Below are 16,734 nucleotides of genomic sequence, written 5' to 3'. Positions count from 1 at the left end.
GAGACACTATAATAAAATCCTAATTCTATTTCTTACTTTTATACACACCCACTATATCATTGAATGTAGTAACTATTTCGGGTTGAATTCCTTAGGTCCATACCACTATTAATATAATATTATTATTAAGATTAATATGATTATTACTAGTTTTTAAAGACTCGTATACAACCTAAAATATGTAATATAACACTCTCAATTTAGAATGAGTAATCTATTTATAAACAATTTAAAATGTTCTAAAATGAATAATATTTTTAGTTTTTTCAATTTGTTCCTACTTTACTTCTAATTTGTGTAAAATAAACAAATTTTCCCACTCTACATTATATTAATTAATAATAAACGAATACATTAGTAAAAACAATTGTATAAAATTTTAATTTGTGTAAAATGTTAAAATAAATTGGTAAAAGAGGATTTTGAGTTGTCACTAAAGTGAAAGTACATTTTTGGGTTACCGTGTGCTGTTAGATTAGATTAGATTCGCAGTGAAACTAAATTCCACCACATACACACTATTGGTGTATTTCCTTTTCTCACCTCACTCACACGATTTACATTTTCCAACACATTAACCAACTCACTCTTAAACGGTCAACACAAAAAAAGCAAAACCCTGACTCTAACATTTTCGAGATTTAGATCTTCAAAACCAAAACCCTTCCAAACTTTAACCTAACTCAATTCAATTCACTGCCTCTCCGTCGTTAACCTCCAAATGACGGAGGGATCGCCGCCGAAGGTGCTCCCGGTAGAGCATGCAGATGACGACTCCATGCGATCTCCTCCGCCGAAACCGAATCCCGCCGATGCGAATGGTCGCAATGCAGGTTCTTCAGGAGGATCTTCGCGGAGGAAAGGTAGGGTTTCTGAGGTGAGATTGTCGGAGGAGAATCGACGACGCTCGCCGAGATTTTCCGGTGAATCTGACGAAACTGACTCTTCTTCTCGTGATGTGAAGGTTCGTCACTCGTAATTCTCTCTTTTCTTTTAGTTCTTTCTTGGTTTTAGTGTTTTTCTTTTCTGCGTCATAATAATCTTTATTTTGTGGATAATTTTATGTTTTTAGGATAATCTTGATTTTTTTAATTTAAGAAATATCCAATTAAATCTTTATTTTGTGGAAATTTCTTTGTTAATTGTATAGTTCAACTCTAAAAAACTAATTTTGTTCTTCGGAAATAAAAAACAATTTTTTATTACAAGCGTGTTTTTATACTTATTATTATATTAACTTTTTTTTATCAGTTTGGTTTCGGTGTTTTTTTTTTATAAAAGGATTTATTTGGTATCCATAGTGACGTCATATTTTAAAGTAAATATTGATTTTATTTAAAGTAATATTTACGGATGGTAACAAACTTTTTTGTGTATAATATATTTTTGGAAATGTTAGTACAAATTAAGTTATAGAGAGATTTAATTGGATAAGTCTATAAAATTGTTTTATTGATATAGAAAATTCTTTGTTAATTGTATAGTTAAACTTTAAAAAAACTCTAATTTTGTTCTTCAATTTTTTTTTTTTTTTGCTATTACAAGCATTTTTTCTAAACTTATGAACGTTTTTTTTTTTATCAGTTTGGTTTCCGTATTTTTTAATAAAAGGATTTATTTATTATCCATAGTGACGTCATATTTTAAATCATATTTGAATTTTATTTTTACGTAATATTTATTTTATTTAAAGTAATATTTACGGATGGTCAAAAAAACTTTTTTTGTGCATAACAATTATTTCCTTTATATATTATAAACGTTCTTTTTAAAAATACTATTATAAGGCTTCATAATCATATTGCATCATTATGATGTGATTCAATATGTGCGTAAAATTTCATCACGTTAATAGTGCACAGTTATTAAATTATATCATTTTTTAATTTATTAATTAATGGATGTTTACTTGTCAAAAAAATTAATGGATATTAAAAATATATAGTATATATCCTAAAATAAAATATAAATACTATAAACAAATATCAAGCTTATTTCTATTACTTGAATTTTATGCTGTTTATTTAACTGATAATATTTTCAATTCAAAAGTTATATAAAATAAATTTAAAAAGTTTATTTCAATCCCAAAGCATATCAATATTTACTCTTGGGTTGTGTTATTGTAAACCAATTCAGCAATTTCTGCCTGCTTCTCTCTCATTTTGATAAAATAATCTTGTTTTCACAAGCACATTCGCTATATAGCTTTTGATAGAATTCATGTAAATAACTTGTGAAACATCTTTAATCCCTTAAACGTGAATAATTTGAGTGTCGCGGGTTTGAACGTACGTTCATGCAATCGGACCGGAGGTCCCTAGAGCTATCAACTAAGCTAGTTTAACTAAACGAAAAATGTATTATTTATAAAATGACAATTTAATCACATTTCTTCTTTGATTATAGAAATAATCCATGCATAAGTGGTTAATTAAGTTGTTTTCCCAAGCGATGTACAATTGTTCTTTTAATTATTTTTGTTGTTGTGGTTATTTAAGTGTATTTGATTCTTAATGTGTTGTTACTTTAGTTCCTATGTCCTCTACCTAAACTACTTTCATTTTTGTTATCTGGTATTCTCTACTAGTATTATATGTAACAACACATTGGCACAATGTGCGCATTGTTGACATACCTGAAACCTTTGATATTACTTTTCTTGTTATCCAATGATAAAAGATTCTGTATTCTGATTCTTGAGTCATGCAGCTTCGAAGATGTAGGTCTTCAAACGGGAATGAGGACATGCCAGTAGTTCACCAGAAGAAGAAAACTAGAAAAGTGATTTCTTCTTCCATTGAATTGCCTAATTCATCAGAGGAACAGCATTCCCCTGAAGTTGATGATATCAACTGCTCAGCACTGTCTCTTGAGGAAATGACATCCTCAACCTGGGTTGAAAATGGCCAAACAAATTCTGATTATTTCGCTTTGTCTAAGAAGCTACAAGGAAAACCACCAAAAAAGAAATTTAACTCATCAGCTTCATTTGCAAATGGAAGTATGGGTGAGAAAAGCATTTCTTCATTCATTGGCGATCCTATACCTGATGATGAAGCTCGCGAAAGATGGGGATGGCGTTATGAATTGAAGGTTGTTGGCCTGATTCATTTAGTATGCTTTTCATGTTATTATAACTACATTATGCTGTATCCAAAAAAGGAAGAAAAATATTAACCATTTTCATTTCCCATAAGTAGTTGGTCAATATCTGCATTCTTCATTTTAAGAAATGAAAAGGTCTGTTAGTTTCTATTGATTCAAACACATTGTATTCCATTTTCTTTTTATCTGATTTTTCTGTTGAAAATTGCAGGACAAGCAATGTAAAGACAGAGTGTTCAAAATAAAGTAAGTACTGACTTATTCATAAATTCAACTTTGGCGATTTTAACTCTCTTTCTCAGATGATAAGTGTTCTAAATTTCTTACTGTATTTATTCTTTTTGACATGGCTGATATCATAGTGAGGATGAAGAAGACGAGACTATTATAAATGTTAAATGCCATTATGCCCAAGCTAAAATTGGGAACTGCATTTTCAATATTGGTGATTGTGCATCTATAGAAGTAAGTGCATACTTCAGAAAACATGGTATTTTATCTGTTTGCTTGTCACCTAAGCAAAACTTGTTATAGATTTACTGTGTACTTTAACTTAGTAGTGCAGCTATAATGACCGTAATTACTAATTTATTTAAGTTTGGATTAGTTAGTGTCATCAACTTTTTTATAATATATATATATATATATATATATATATATATATATATATATATATATATATATATATATATATATATTTATATGTCTCTTCTAAAAATAATACATCTTTTCTTTTTTAATTTTTCATATTTATTTTTAAAATGGTGTAGACTCACTATCAATTCTCACGTCTAGTGTTAATCATGTGCAAGTGATTTAACTATCTGATAGATGAACGGTTCTATTACACTATTTGAATTTTCGGAAGGTTCTGGATTCAAAATTTCATGGCGTGATCAGTTCAAAACAAAGTAAATAGATATCAGGGGTTGCTATGCATTTTTCTTTTGTTTTCTAATTAAATTCCTCCCAGCATACTGCTATATGTTTATGTTCATTGACTTTATTATTAAAGGTGTACGAGTATATCCTTAAAACTTGCCTGTGAGTACGGCTTGTCATATTAATCTCTCTACTGTCCTCCTATGAAGAGCCAGCAGAGTAATATATGGATATCAGTGACATCTGTGTACCACGAAATCTCGTGATTCTATGAACACAATGAGAGCTAGTTATACTTATATTCTATGTGATTCTTACAGGGTGAAGAAGAACAAAAACATATTGGCAAGATTGTTGAGTTTTTTCAAACTACTGATAGGAAAAAATATTTCCGGGTCCAATGGTTTTACAGAATTCAAGATACAGTGAGTACCAAGTATGTGCTGATATTTATTTAGTTATGTTGAAATATATGTCATTCTAATTATTGCATCTGATTTTTTCACAGGTTGTCAAAGATGCAGGTGATTATCATGACAAGAGGCGTTTGTTCTATTCATCAATAATGAATGATAACTTAATAGATTCCATAATAGAGAAAGTGAATGTTAGATACATAAAACCTAAGGTATGTATGACAAGACTCAGTTAAGATCTTTCTTATTTTTTTCTATTTGCTCACAACTTCATCTGACAAGGTACTGCTGCCTTGTCAATTTTGAGGTTTATATTTCTGTCTTTGTATGTAATAATTGCTAGTTCTTTTTTCTGTATGACTTCTTCCAGGTTGGCCTGAGGGTGACTTCTGTTTCACCATCTAACTTCTATTATGATATGGAATATTGTGTTGAGTACTCTACATTCCGTAAAATACCAACAGGTATGTCATGAGTGAGTGCAAGATGCTTTTAGTCTTTTCTTTACCAAAATTTTCTTGTTTAATCTATCACTAGACAAGGAATTGGAAGGCAGAAGTGCCTTGATAGGAAGAAAAAAAAGTAGTTTAGAAATAGGAAACAATTCTGTTCAGTGTGCTTCTTGCAGTTGTCATGTTTGTTTGATGAACACAAAAATTAATTTTTTGTAGTGATCTCGAGTTTTAGCTAAAAAATCATCTATTCGCTGGTCATATTATATACTGTTACCCGTTCTGAGGTGGTCAGCATTTGCATCCTTTAACTGTTGAATTGACAACAAAGTGCAATTTCAGTGATCATTTAAAACTGCAAGTTGAGATATTCAAACTAAGTTCATAAAATATGTGTTGTTTTGTTCAAATTTAATGCTAAAAAATGTCTATATTTCTTAGATAATGTTGTTAAGATTAAGGAGTCATCACAACCTGCTGTGCTTGAAAGTCTCTCAACAGAGGCATCTACTATTTCCAAGAGCCTACCTAGTCCTGAATTGCACAGGACAGAACTGACATTGCTAGATCTCTATTCTGGCTGTGGTGGCATGTCAACCGGACTGTGCTTAGGTGCCAATCTATCATCAGTTAATCTTGTCGCGGTAATTATAAATGAAATTCATATTTGTACTGAAATTATTTGTATTTCACAAATTACATCGAGTATCATTGTTATACTCTGATCTTCTATTGTTTGCTTTTTTGCTCAGAGATGGGCTGTTGATAGTGATAACTCTGCAACTAATAGCTTGAAACTAAACCACCCAGATACGCACGTAAGTGCTGACTATCTTCTTCTACAATTTTTTGGATGATAAATTTTCTGATTCCATATAATATTTATTTAATTTTATTGTATAGGTGAGAAATGAATCTGCAGAGGACTTTCTGCAACTATTGAAAGAGTGGGAAAAGCTATGCAAACGATATAATGTTGGTGACATAGAAAGAAAAACTCCAATACGGGCAAGGAGCTCAGGAGAAAAGAAGCAAGTGAATTCTCAAGCGGATGATAGTTCTGATGATGAACTTGAAGTATCTAGGTTAGTTGATATATGCTACGGTGATCCCAGTAAAACAGGAAAACATAGTCTATATTTGAAGGTAATAAATCTAATTTCTGTCAATTTTTGGCTTTTTTCCTTCCAGACAAAACTTTATTTTTCTTGAAATATCTATGCAGATATATATAGTTGCTTACTTGTTTTTTGATATGGTGATATTCATGTCACCTTCAAGTGACTAGTATTTGCCATTGTTTCAAGTTCCGATACATTTTTTGATTATACAATTTTCTAATTAGATGTTGACAACTGTGGGTTATAAAGAGGCATGCAAATTTAAAAAAGGCTTTGTTAAAGAGAAACAGAAAAAAAATCAAGTGAGATTTAAACAATGGCAGTGTTAAAATTTTGTTGGACCTTAAGAATTACTAGAAACGTGGGTTGAATTTGGCTGATTATTCTGTAAAGTAGCGGTTACAGGCTTAAGAACAGCCATTCTAAAAGTTGTCTGTAGCTGTTACAAAATCTAAGAGCAGCCATTAGTATTATTAGAGTAACAATTATTATTATTAGAAGCAATTATATTTGGGAGGGAGAGACCAAGCTCTCAAATTCTTGGAAGGGAGAGAACCAAGACTCTTGAATTTCTTGGAAACTCATTGTAATAATTAGTATAAAAATTTATTGTTTGGTACCTGTTTCTATCAAAATTCACTTCAAAGACTACACAAAATACGCATGAGAACAATTTTACCTCATTAAAAAATGATGCAAATGAGAAAAGCGGCTTCTGAATTGTTTGGTGAGCACTACGATTGAAGACCTTTACACTATTAAATCTAAAGCCCAAACCCTTTGCATTATTTTTTTAATCAAAATAACTTCGCATCTTATTTATGAATAAATCTCATTTTTAATTGAATTTTCTTTAGTTATATATACGAATGAAAGGAGACACGTGTTTTTTTTACTCCTATTTTTCAGTCAATAACGGTGATGGAATAGAAAATGTTTGCATATCTAAAATCAAACCTTTTCCAAACTCAATTCTGCTTAGTTTTGCAAATTTTAAGATAACATTGTCCTTAGCGACCAATCAGATTTTGTTAATGTTCAATAAACTTTAACATTAGTGCTGCAGACTCTACTAGTCTACATCACTAGTCCAATACATCTAATGGCTAAAAATTATCAGTTTTGTTGACACTGTTTGATTTTATATTTATTGTGTTTTATTATTGAGTGTCTTTATGTACTCTTTCCTATAAAAGGAGCATCCTTTCATTGGAATAATCAAGTTCTAAAGTTATACAATACTTTTAACAAGTTAAATGTCTAATCTTCTACTCATATGTTTCCATATTGAAATCTCTGAAAATATTCATGAATTTCTTTTGTAGGTGAACTGGAAAGGTTATGATGAAAGTGAAGATACATGGGAACCAATTGAAAACTTACGGTATATAACTTGATTTTTCCAATGATTGATAATTTTAAGTATTTTTAGTGCTTCCATACTTATTATTATTATTATTAATTATTATTATTATTTGTTTATGCAGCAACTGTAAGCAAATCATTCAGGATTTTGTGAGAGAGGGGATACAATCAAAACTCTTGCCTCTTCCTGTAAGTATTATTTTTTATGGTCTAAATTTGAAAAAATCTCGAGGGCTTTTGCATTTTAATTAGAATTGTTGCTTAAAATCATTTCAGGGTGAAGTTGGTGTTGTTTGTGGAGGTCCTCCATGTCAAGGAATTAGTGGCTATAATCGCTATAGAAACACGGAATCACCACTGGATGATGAAAGAAATCATCAGATAGTAGTTTTCATGGATATAGTGAAATATTTAAAGCCTAAGTATGTTTTAATGGAGAATGTGGTTGACATATTAAGATTTGACAAGGGTTCACTCGGAAGATATGCTTTAGGCCGTTTGGTACATATGAATTACCAAGCAAGATTGGGAATTGTTGCAGCTGGGTGTTATGGTCTTCCACAATTTCGATTGCGCGTTTTCATGTGGGGGGCTCATCCTGATGAGGTGTGTTTTATAATTTGATATTTAGTAAATTTGATGAATATGGAATTGAAAACTAACACATCCCTCTCTTTTAAAATTATATTTTAAAGCCTATGCCTATGTTAATTGACCCGACTTTAAGGGAACACAGGTGTCTCTTTCCATTAATACATTAAACATATGCATTAGCTACTTCCATTTCTAACATTCATGGTTGTACCTCAGGAATAGTAACCAAAGTATTTTTCCAGTGGTTGGGGGTAAGCTACATATCAAATGATGCAATGCATGATTCTACTGTCTTGTCATCAATAAATGTCATTTTTTTCTTGTTAAATACACTAGTTCCTGATGCATGGTGCCACTCAACCAAGACAATATTGTCATAACTTCTCAGTTCTCACTTCCTTTTACAGTCTAATAATCAGTACCATACTACATTCTTAGTCTACCATTCACATTTTTTTCCTTTTAACTTTAATTGTTCCTTTCTATCAGAAGTAACACTAGAATATTCATCATTTGCTTGAATTATATTTTTGAACTTCTACTATTTTTTTGTGTAGCTTAATTAAGAATTTGAACTTCTACTATTTTTTTGTGTAGCTTAATTAAGAATTTGAACTTCTACTATTTCTTTGTTTTTGTATCCAAGATATCTAAACTATGTGACATGTTGTATCTATAACCTCCAAGACAATATGCTAGGTGCAGACCCAATTAATAGGGCCCACTTTAAGTTAATTGCATATTTTAAATAGAATAAGGGTAGGAAACTGAGAAGATTCGGTTGTTTTATGTGAATTAGCTCGGGAGAGACCGGACTCTCTAATTCCTAGAAAATTATGCTACTTATTAGTTTATTATTCCTATTGCTGCAGTTGTAATTTCCTTTTGTTCTGTAACTGCTCCTGCTGGTAGTTACTGTAGAATTACTCTATCAATAATATTTAGTTTATCGTTCTATCAATCACTCTCATAAATATCAAAGAACTATCACAATTATAGTTTGTACCTGGATAAATTTGCATTTCATATATTCCACTTTACTTATTTATTGTTAAATGGAACCTATATTATTCCAAGGTTCACTACCACCACTCTTGTTTACTACCTTCTATTTTATTAGAGTATTAGCTTAAGCATTAGAGCCAGTCAGTATGTTACTGACACCTGGCAGTTTGTATTCACTAGTTACAGGCTACTACAGGTCACAACTTGTAGTATATAAACAAGTTGTGATACCTGATGTAACTAACTTTTCACAATTGAAAATCAGTTACAACTGAAATGAAAGTTCAACCATTCTCTCTTTCTATAACTCTTCTGTTCAAAACTGCTCCTGACTACAAATTTTTAAAGGCTTTTGGTTGTGCTTGCTTCCCTCTATTGAGACCTTATAATGCCCACAAACTTGAGTTTAGGTCTCATGAATGTTTCTTGGGTTATTCCACTTCCCACAAGGGTTTTACAAGTGTCTATCTCCCTCTGGAAGAATGTACATATCCAAGGATGTCCTCTTCAATGAGTCTAGGTTTCCCTTTCTAGAGCTGTTTTCAAAATCAGCCACTTCTCATTCCAACTCTTTTCTAAAAGCCTCTAGTATCTCTTCTCTACACTCTCTTTTACCTACTTCATCTTCTTCTCCATCTACTCCTCTACCTATGCCTACTCCTCTTACAGCTGTCCCTATCTCAAGTCCTGTGTCAGCCCCTTCACCTGCTCCTGTCAGTTCTGACCCTTCCTTGTCTCCTACTGCTTCTTCTTCCTCAAACCTCTCTACTTCTCCTAGCTCTACTTCTTCTTCTCCCAGTGTACCTCTCAATGCCATCCCTGTTGCTCACATTCCTATCAACAATCATTCTATGACTACTAGAGCCAAAGCTGGCTTCACTCAGCCTAGACTACATCCTTCTTTGCTGCTAGCTCACTCTGAGCCAAAGTCTGTCAAGCAGGCTCTTACAGATGCCAAGTGGAAAGCTGCTATGCAAGCTGAGTTTGATGCCTTATGCAAGAATCAAACCTGGTCCCTTGTTCCTCTCCCTCCTAACAGACAATCTATTGGCTGCAAATGGGTTTTCCGTGTTAAGGAAAATCCTGATGGCTCTGTTAATAGGTACAAGGCCAGGCTTGTTGCCAAGGGCTTCCACCAACAGCAGGGGTTTGATTACAATGAGACTTTTTCCCCTGTGGTTAAGCCTATTACCATCAGAATCATTCTTACTATAGCTCTCTCCAGACATTGGTCCATCCAACAGTTGGATGTCAACAATGCTTTCCTTAATGGATTGCTCACTGAGGAGGTATACATGGAACAGCCCCCTGGTTTTGTTTCCTCTGATCCCACACTGGTTTGCAAACTTCAGAAGGCCCTCTATGGTCTGAAGCAAGCTCCTAGGCAATGGTTTGAGAGATTACAACAGGCTCTTGTTCTTCTTCATTTCACTCCTAGCAAATGTGATCCCTCACTTTTTATATACTCCTCCAATGGCCATGTCATTTATCTCCTAGTGTATGTTGATGATATAATCATCACTGGAAGTGACTCAAAGCTGTTGCAACAGATTATCTCCAAGCTCAACACTGCCTTCTCTCTTAAGCATCTTGGTGATCTTGATTATTTCTTGGGCATAGAAGTTAAGGCTACCTCTAATGGCTCCATGCTGCTCACACAGTCCAAGTACATTAGGGATCTTTTGCACAGGACCAAAATGTCTGACTGCAGTCCTGTCAGCTCCCCCATGCAATCCTCTTGCAAACTCACCAAGACTGGCTCTGCTGCCCTCTCTGACCCTTTCATGTACAGGTCAGTAGTTGGGGCTTTACAATATGCCACCATTACTAGGCCAGACATTGCTTTCTCTGTGAACAAAGTCTGCCAGTTCATGTCTCACCCTCTAGAGACCCATTGGGTTGCAGTCAAACGCATTCTTCGTTACCTCAAGGGCACACAGTCTCATGGCCTTCATCTGTCTCCTCTGACCTCCAGCCAACCACCTCCTGTCAAGGTGTTTTGTGATGCTGACTGGGCATCTGATCCAGATGATAGGAGGAGCACATCTGGTGCTGCTATCTACTTTGGTCCCAACCTAATCTCTTGGTGGTCCAAGAAGCAGCCTGTAGTGGCAAGGTCCAGCACTGAAGCAGAGTATAGGAGTTTGGCTCAAGCCACTGCAGACCTGCTCTGGCTTCAAACATTGTTCACTGAGCTTGGCATTGCTATTCAACAGCCTCTTGTTCTTTGTGACAATCAATCAGCTGTTCTGCTTGCTCATAACCCTATTTTACATTCTCGTACCAAGCATATGGAGATTGACCTCTTCTTTGTCAGAGAGAAGGTCATAGCCAAAACCATTGCTGTTGCTCACATTCCTGGTGTTGATCAAGTGGCTGATACTCTCACCAAACCTCTTCCTTCAACAAGGTTCCTGGAATTCAGACACAAACTCAGGGTTGCTAGCTCCCCATGAGTTTGTGGGGGGGGGGGGGTATTAGAGTATTAGCTTAAGCATTAGAGCCAGTCAGTATGTTACTGACACCTGGCAGTTTGTATTCAGTAGTTACAGGCTACTACAGGTCACAACTTGTAGTATATAAACAAGTTGTGATACCTGATGTAACTAACTTTTCACAATTGAAAATCAGTTACAACTGAAATGAAAGTTCAACCATTCTCTCTTTCTATTATATTTTCACTAAAACATGTTTTGTAAAAAACATGTATCAAGGGTTTCTCATTTCTCCAAAAACTTTAATGTTGTGATCATCTCTGACCCATCTAAGATCCACTATGTTATTCTACCAAATCTAATCTACTATCATGTTTATCCCATTTATGATATCATATTTTCTATCTACCACAAGTTTGCTCTCATATAGGCACGTGACAGTAAACTCTCCTGCCCACCAATTTCCATTGATTTCAATTGTGCAAATATTTCAAGTTTAAAAGCAAGTTTAGTGTCAATTACTTTTGTAGACTTCTAAGTTACATAACAATTACTTTCTTTACCAAATTCTTTCTCAAAAGTATGAGAATTCATGTTTATCAATGCATTAATGTAGTTGTTCTTACAAAGATGTGATGTACTTGAGATGTGCAAGTCATACAACATATTGCTTACGATTGACAACATAGGATTAACAAAATGACATCTTCTATCCACTTAATAAGGATTTGATAATGTTTTACGTTGGCTATTGACAATCCGACACAGTTCCTTGTCTTTTTTGGGACTTAGGACAAGCTACATAAGATAAGCAAGCACAACATAGGCAGAGGATAGATCTCTCATTTGCTTACTACACACATGTCTATATAGAAATATATCAGGAGCATATCTGTTTTCAGAAAGTAGAAGATCTTGAGGATGAATTTTACTATGATTCAACGGACATAATACTATCCTCTAGGGCAAATCTTCAGAAATAAACAACCAAACTTGCAGACTGACAATGTAAATGAAATGCAGCCCAGACATGAAGTTTTGATGGGTTCCTTTCAACTGAAAATTTGTCTTTCATTGAATATTTTCCAATAATTTTCTGCCAAGGGCACTTTTTTATTAGCATATCAATTTTACTCACTGATCTAATTCTTTTTATTCATCACATCAGATTCTTGAATGTAGTAATTTTTCTGCATTTTATTAAGAAACACATCAATTTTACATAACATTAATATAATGACTTGTATTAATATAATGACATAAAACTATCCTCTAGGGCAAATCTTCAGAAATAAACAACCAAACTTGCAGACTGACAATGTAAATGAAATGCAGCCCAAACATGAAGTTTTGATGGGTTCCTTTCAACTGAAAATTTGTCTTTCATTGAATATTTTCCAATCATTTTCTGCCAAGGGCACTTTTTCATTAGCAAATGAAGTTCTTTTTCATTAGATCAATTTTACTCACTGATCTAATTCTTTTTATTCATCACATCAGATTCTTGAATGTAGTAATTTTTCTGCATTTTGTTAAGAAACACGTCAATTTTACATAACATTAATATAATGACTTGTATTAAGCACATCAAATTCTTGTATGAAGTAAATTTCTTAAGTTTCATTGATCTAAAAATAATTATTTTACTTTTCTATGGTTTGTCATTTTTTTCCAGGTCCTACCCCAATTTCCATTGCCAACACATGATGTTATTGTTAGATACTGGCCTCCACCTGAGTATGAGGTATCAATCCTTACTCTTTTTTGTAAAATAATTCGATCTGGAGTTCTTTCTATTTTTCACTAGCTTTTGGCTTTTGTTTGCAGCGTAATACTGTTGCTTATGATGAGGACCATAAACGAGAATTAGAGAAAGCTCTTGTTATTCAAGATGCCATCTCCGATCTTCCTCCTGTAACGACTTGCTTTTGCTTGACTTTTTATGTTTGGACAAGGCTTCTCTTAATTGACCTTGGTTTTTATAGTGAAGTACTAATGTTATATTGATTAAATTCTGGTGTGGTAAATTCTTACATTTTACACAATCGTACCGATAGAGAAGCCTTTTCCTTTATGTTTACTGGTTTTAACATAACTTTAACTTAACTCAATATTGTAGGTCACAAACTTCGAAACTCGGGACGAAATGCCTTACGAAAATCCTCCAGAAACAGAATTTCAAAGATATATACGGTCAACTAAGTATGGTAATAGTGCCTAATTTATTTAGTATTCATTAAACATAGTTTGCTTATCTACATTGTTATAAGTGGTTGTGTCTCCAATCGCTGTCTATCTTTCACATTTGTATATATAGGAAAAAAGAAACTCCTAGACAAACTGGTTGCCATGGATGTGTCCCATATGTCAATTTCATATTAAATGTAACAATTTTCCATGATAGTTGATTCTGCATTCTTTTGTCATTTCAAAATTAAAATTAATGCACCTATTTTTTTTTTTTTCTAGATTCAATTTATTAAGCCTTTGTGGAATTTATCTTAATGGTTGGTGTTCCTTTGTTTTCATCATAGTCCACTTAGTTTACATATGCTGTACGCAGTTCCCTTTTTATTGTTTATGTATTTTAGCAATAAATATATGGATCAAGCATTGGCTCATCTTGTTCACTTGTTATTCATTTTGAGTAGAGATGACTGGATCCACATTAAATGGAACAACAGAGCAAAATCATTTATTATATGATCACCGACCTCAATTTATGTCTGAAGATGACTACCAACGTATTTGTCAAATACCCAAACAGAAGGTTGTATTCTGGATCAATTTCATGTATTGCACTTGTGCCATTCCTTGAACAACCTTTAATTTAATATTACTGCAGGGAGCGAATTTCCGTAATCTTCCCGGCATAGTTGTTGGAGCTGACAATGTGGTTAAGCCACATCCAGTAGATAAAAGGCCATTGCTACCATCTGGAAAGCCATTGGTAAATCTTTATATATTGCTTTTTCCTTAGATATTAGTTATCATGACATAATAAATGAATATTCTTAAAGTTTGGGCTAGAAGTCACATAAGTCCATATAGTCAACCTCTGTGGTAAAAACTGCCCGAGAGTTATAACTTATAAGGATTACTTTGGCCATATCTCTCTAATTGACACGGGATCTCAACTATTATTGTCTAATAGTAGCCATGGCAGACTGAGGTGCTGGAAATTGTGTAGAAATTTTTTATTGGAAATTGTGTAATATTTTTATTAAAAATTTATAATTAATGTTTTCATTAACTTTTATTAATAATAATGATCATATACTTCTATTTAGGTACTGTCAAGATTTACATTCTTTATTCCTATTTGATTTGATAGATATAGGCTCTCATTCTTATCGCTATAACTAAGGGATCTTGATCGTAATCTTTTCATTATAAATACATATGGCTAGGGGTTGTTAGCCTCTCAAGCAGTTCAATCGAAGCAAACTTGTAAGCTGTATCGCCTGCCATATGTATAGAAAAATAAGATGTTATTAGATGTTCCTGGTCTCTATATGCAGTTGAATATCCAGTGTTTTAAATGAGAGGTTATGCATTTAGATTCAAACGGTACTAAGTTAGTTAATCTTTACCGACTTTACTGTTTGGTCTCAGGTCCCGGATTATTGCTTCACTTTTGAGCAGGGGAGGTCCAAGAGGTAATTTTTTTTCAGTTCAGTAGTCTATCTGGTTATTTTTCTTGCTTTGCATTTGATTACTTTTGATCTTAATTTGGACGTTTATGTAGGCCATTTGGACGATTGTGGTGGGATGAGACTGTTCCTACTGCACTAACCTCCCCAAGTTGTCATAACCAGGTCTTATCACAGTCTCTAATTTGTTGCCGAAATTACAAAATTGGTTTCTTATATATTCAAACTCTTGCAGATAGTACTACATCCAGAGCAGGATCGAATCCTCACTATACGAGAATTTGCCCGGTTGCAAGGATTTCAGGATTATTATAGATTTTATGGGTCTGTGAAAGCTAGGTAAGACCATTATTTAATGAATATAAACTAGGTTTAATTTAAATATGCTTTTCTTTCCTAAATCTTACCAAATTTTGATCCCTTTTGGTCCACCGTAGTCACAACTCTGCATTTGAAATCTGTTTTGTAGATAGTGAAAAAAACAAGGGACAGAAATAGAAACTGATTTTAGAAAGACCTACAGTCAAAATTCCCTTGTAAAACATTGTGATAATATAGCAAGATACTGAGTGTAGTGTCCTTACATTTTTCTTATGATATTATTTACAGGTACCGTCAAATTGGAAATGCAGTTGCTGTTCCTGTTTCACGAGCTTTAGGATATGCGCTAGGAATTGCACATAGGAAGCTTGTCAGTAATGAGCATCATATGACCCTCCCATCCAAATTCTCTCTTTCCAATTATCTTCAATTATCAAGTAATCATATTGGCGACTCAATTTTTGAGTCAGAAAATGCAGACGTAACCACCGGAGTTGAGTCAGAAAATGCTGCCAATACCACACTTGATTCAAAAAATGCTACCCACACCAAAATTGCTACCACCATTTTTGAGTCAGAAAATGCTGCCAACACCATTTTTGAGTCAGAAAATGCTGCCAACACCATTTTTGAGTCAGAAAATGCTGCCAACACCGTTCTTGAGTCAGAAAATGCAGGTGACTCCACCATTTTTGAGTCAGAAAATGCTGCAGACACCACCATGTTTGAGTCAGAAAATGCTGCCAACACCATTTTTGAGTCAGAAAATGCTGCAGACACCACCATGTTTGAGTTAGAAAATGCAGCCGACACCAATTTTGATTCAGGAAATGCTACAGACACCATTTTTGATTCAGAAAATGCTGCAAAGACCTCCATTTTTCAGTCAGAAAATGCAGGTGACACCGCCATTTTTTAGTCAGAAAATGCTACCAAAACCTTTTTTGATTAAAAAAATGCCGGAGACACCAACTAGTGTAACATTCATCCTATTTATTCCTGTTGGTCTCATGACAAGTGGAGTTGACGTTTTGACTTTCTTGCTGAGCAATTTTTTCAATCTCATAGACAAGTTTCAGCTACTCCATTTAATTTGAACGTGTAATCTCATTTATTTGTACAACTCTTGTGCTACTATGTAACTTATTTAAGATGTAATATCATATCTAAGTACTAGTTAAAAAAAAAATCCAATAAGTACTTGAATATCCGTTGTAAGCAAATTATTTCCATGCCTCATTTCAAGCCTGTAAGCTTGTATGAGAGATTTAATGTGAAGAGAAAAAAAGATAGTTTTCCATCTAATTTAGGTGGATAGAAATAACATTCGTTGCTTTGATTTGGGATTCAGTTCTTTTAGATATATGATTCATTTTATATCG

General features: G+C 33.5%; 1 protein-coding gene across 1 annotated transcript; it reads left to right on the top strand.

Annotated features, from left to right (window-relative positions):
* Window positions 1-508: 508 nt before the first annotated feature.
* On the top strand, window positions 509-16,691 carry LOC131624484 (DNA (cytosine-5)-methyltransferase CMT2-like). Its single transcript, XM_058895427.1, has 22 exons — window positions 509-964; window positions 2,713-3,096; window positions 3,320-3,354; window positions 3,471-3,573; window positions 4,311-4,415; window positions 4,499-4,618; window positions 4,777-4,870; window positions 5,300-5,502; window positions 5,611-5,676; window positions 5,762-6,004; window positions 7,305-7,363; window positions 7,467-7,533; window positions 7,621-7,950; window positions 13,054-13,122; window positions 13,206-13,292; window positions 13,498-13,585; window positions 14,030-14,148; window positions 14,224-14,328; window positions 14,994-15,037; window positions 15,127-15,196; window positions 15,267-15,370; window positions 15,641-16,691. Exons 1-22 carry the CDS (start codon window positions 722-724, stop codon window positions 16,269-16,271), a joined length of 3,369 nt encoding a protein of 1,122 aa, XP_058751410.1. The 5' UTR covers window positions 509-721; the 3' UTR covers window positions 16,272-16,691.
* The last annotated feature ends 43 nt before the right edge of the window (window positions 16,692-16,734 follow it).

This window comes from Vicia villosa, unplaced genomic scaffold, assembly GCF_029867415.1.
Source record: "Vicia villosa cultivar HV-30 ecotype Madison, WI unplaced genomic scaffold, Vvil1.0 ctg.000131F_1_1_1, whole genome shotgun sequence".
NCBI classification, from domain to species: domain Eukaryota; kingdom Viridiplantae; phylum Streptophyta; class Magnoliopsida; order Fabales; family Fabaceae; genus Vicia; species Vicia villosa.
Note: the sequence above shows the minus strand (reverse complement) of the source record. Positions and strands in the feature narration are given on the sequence as shown.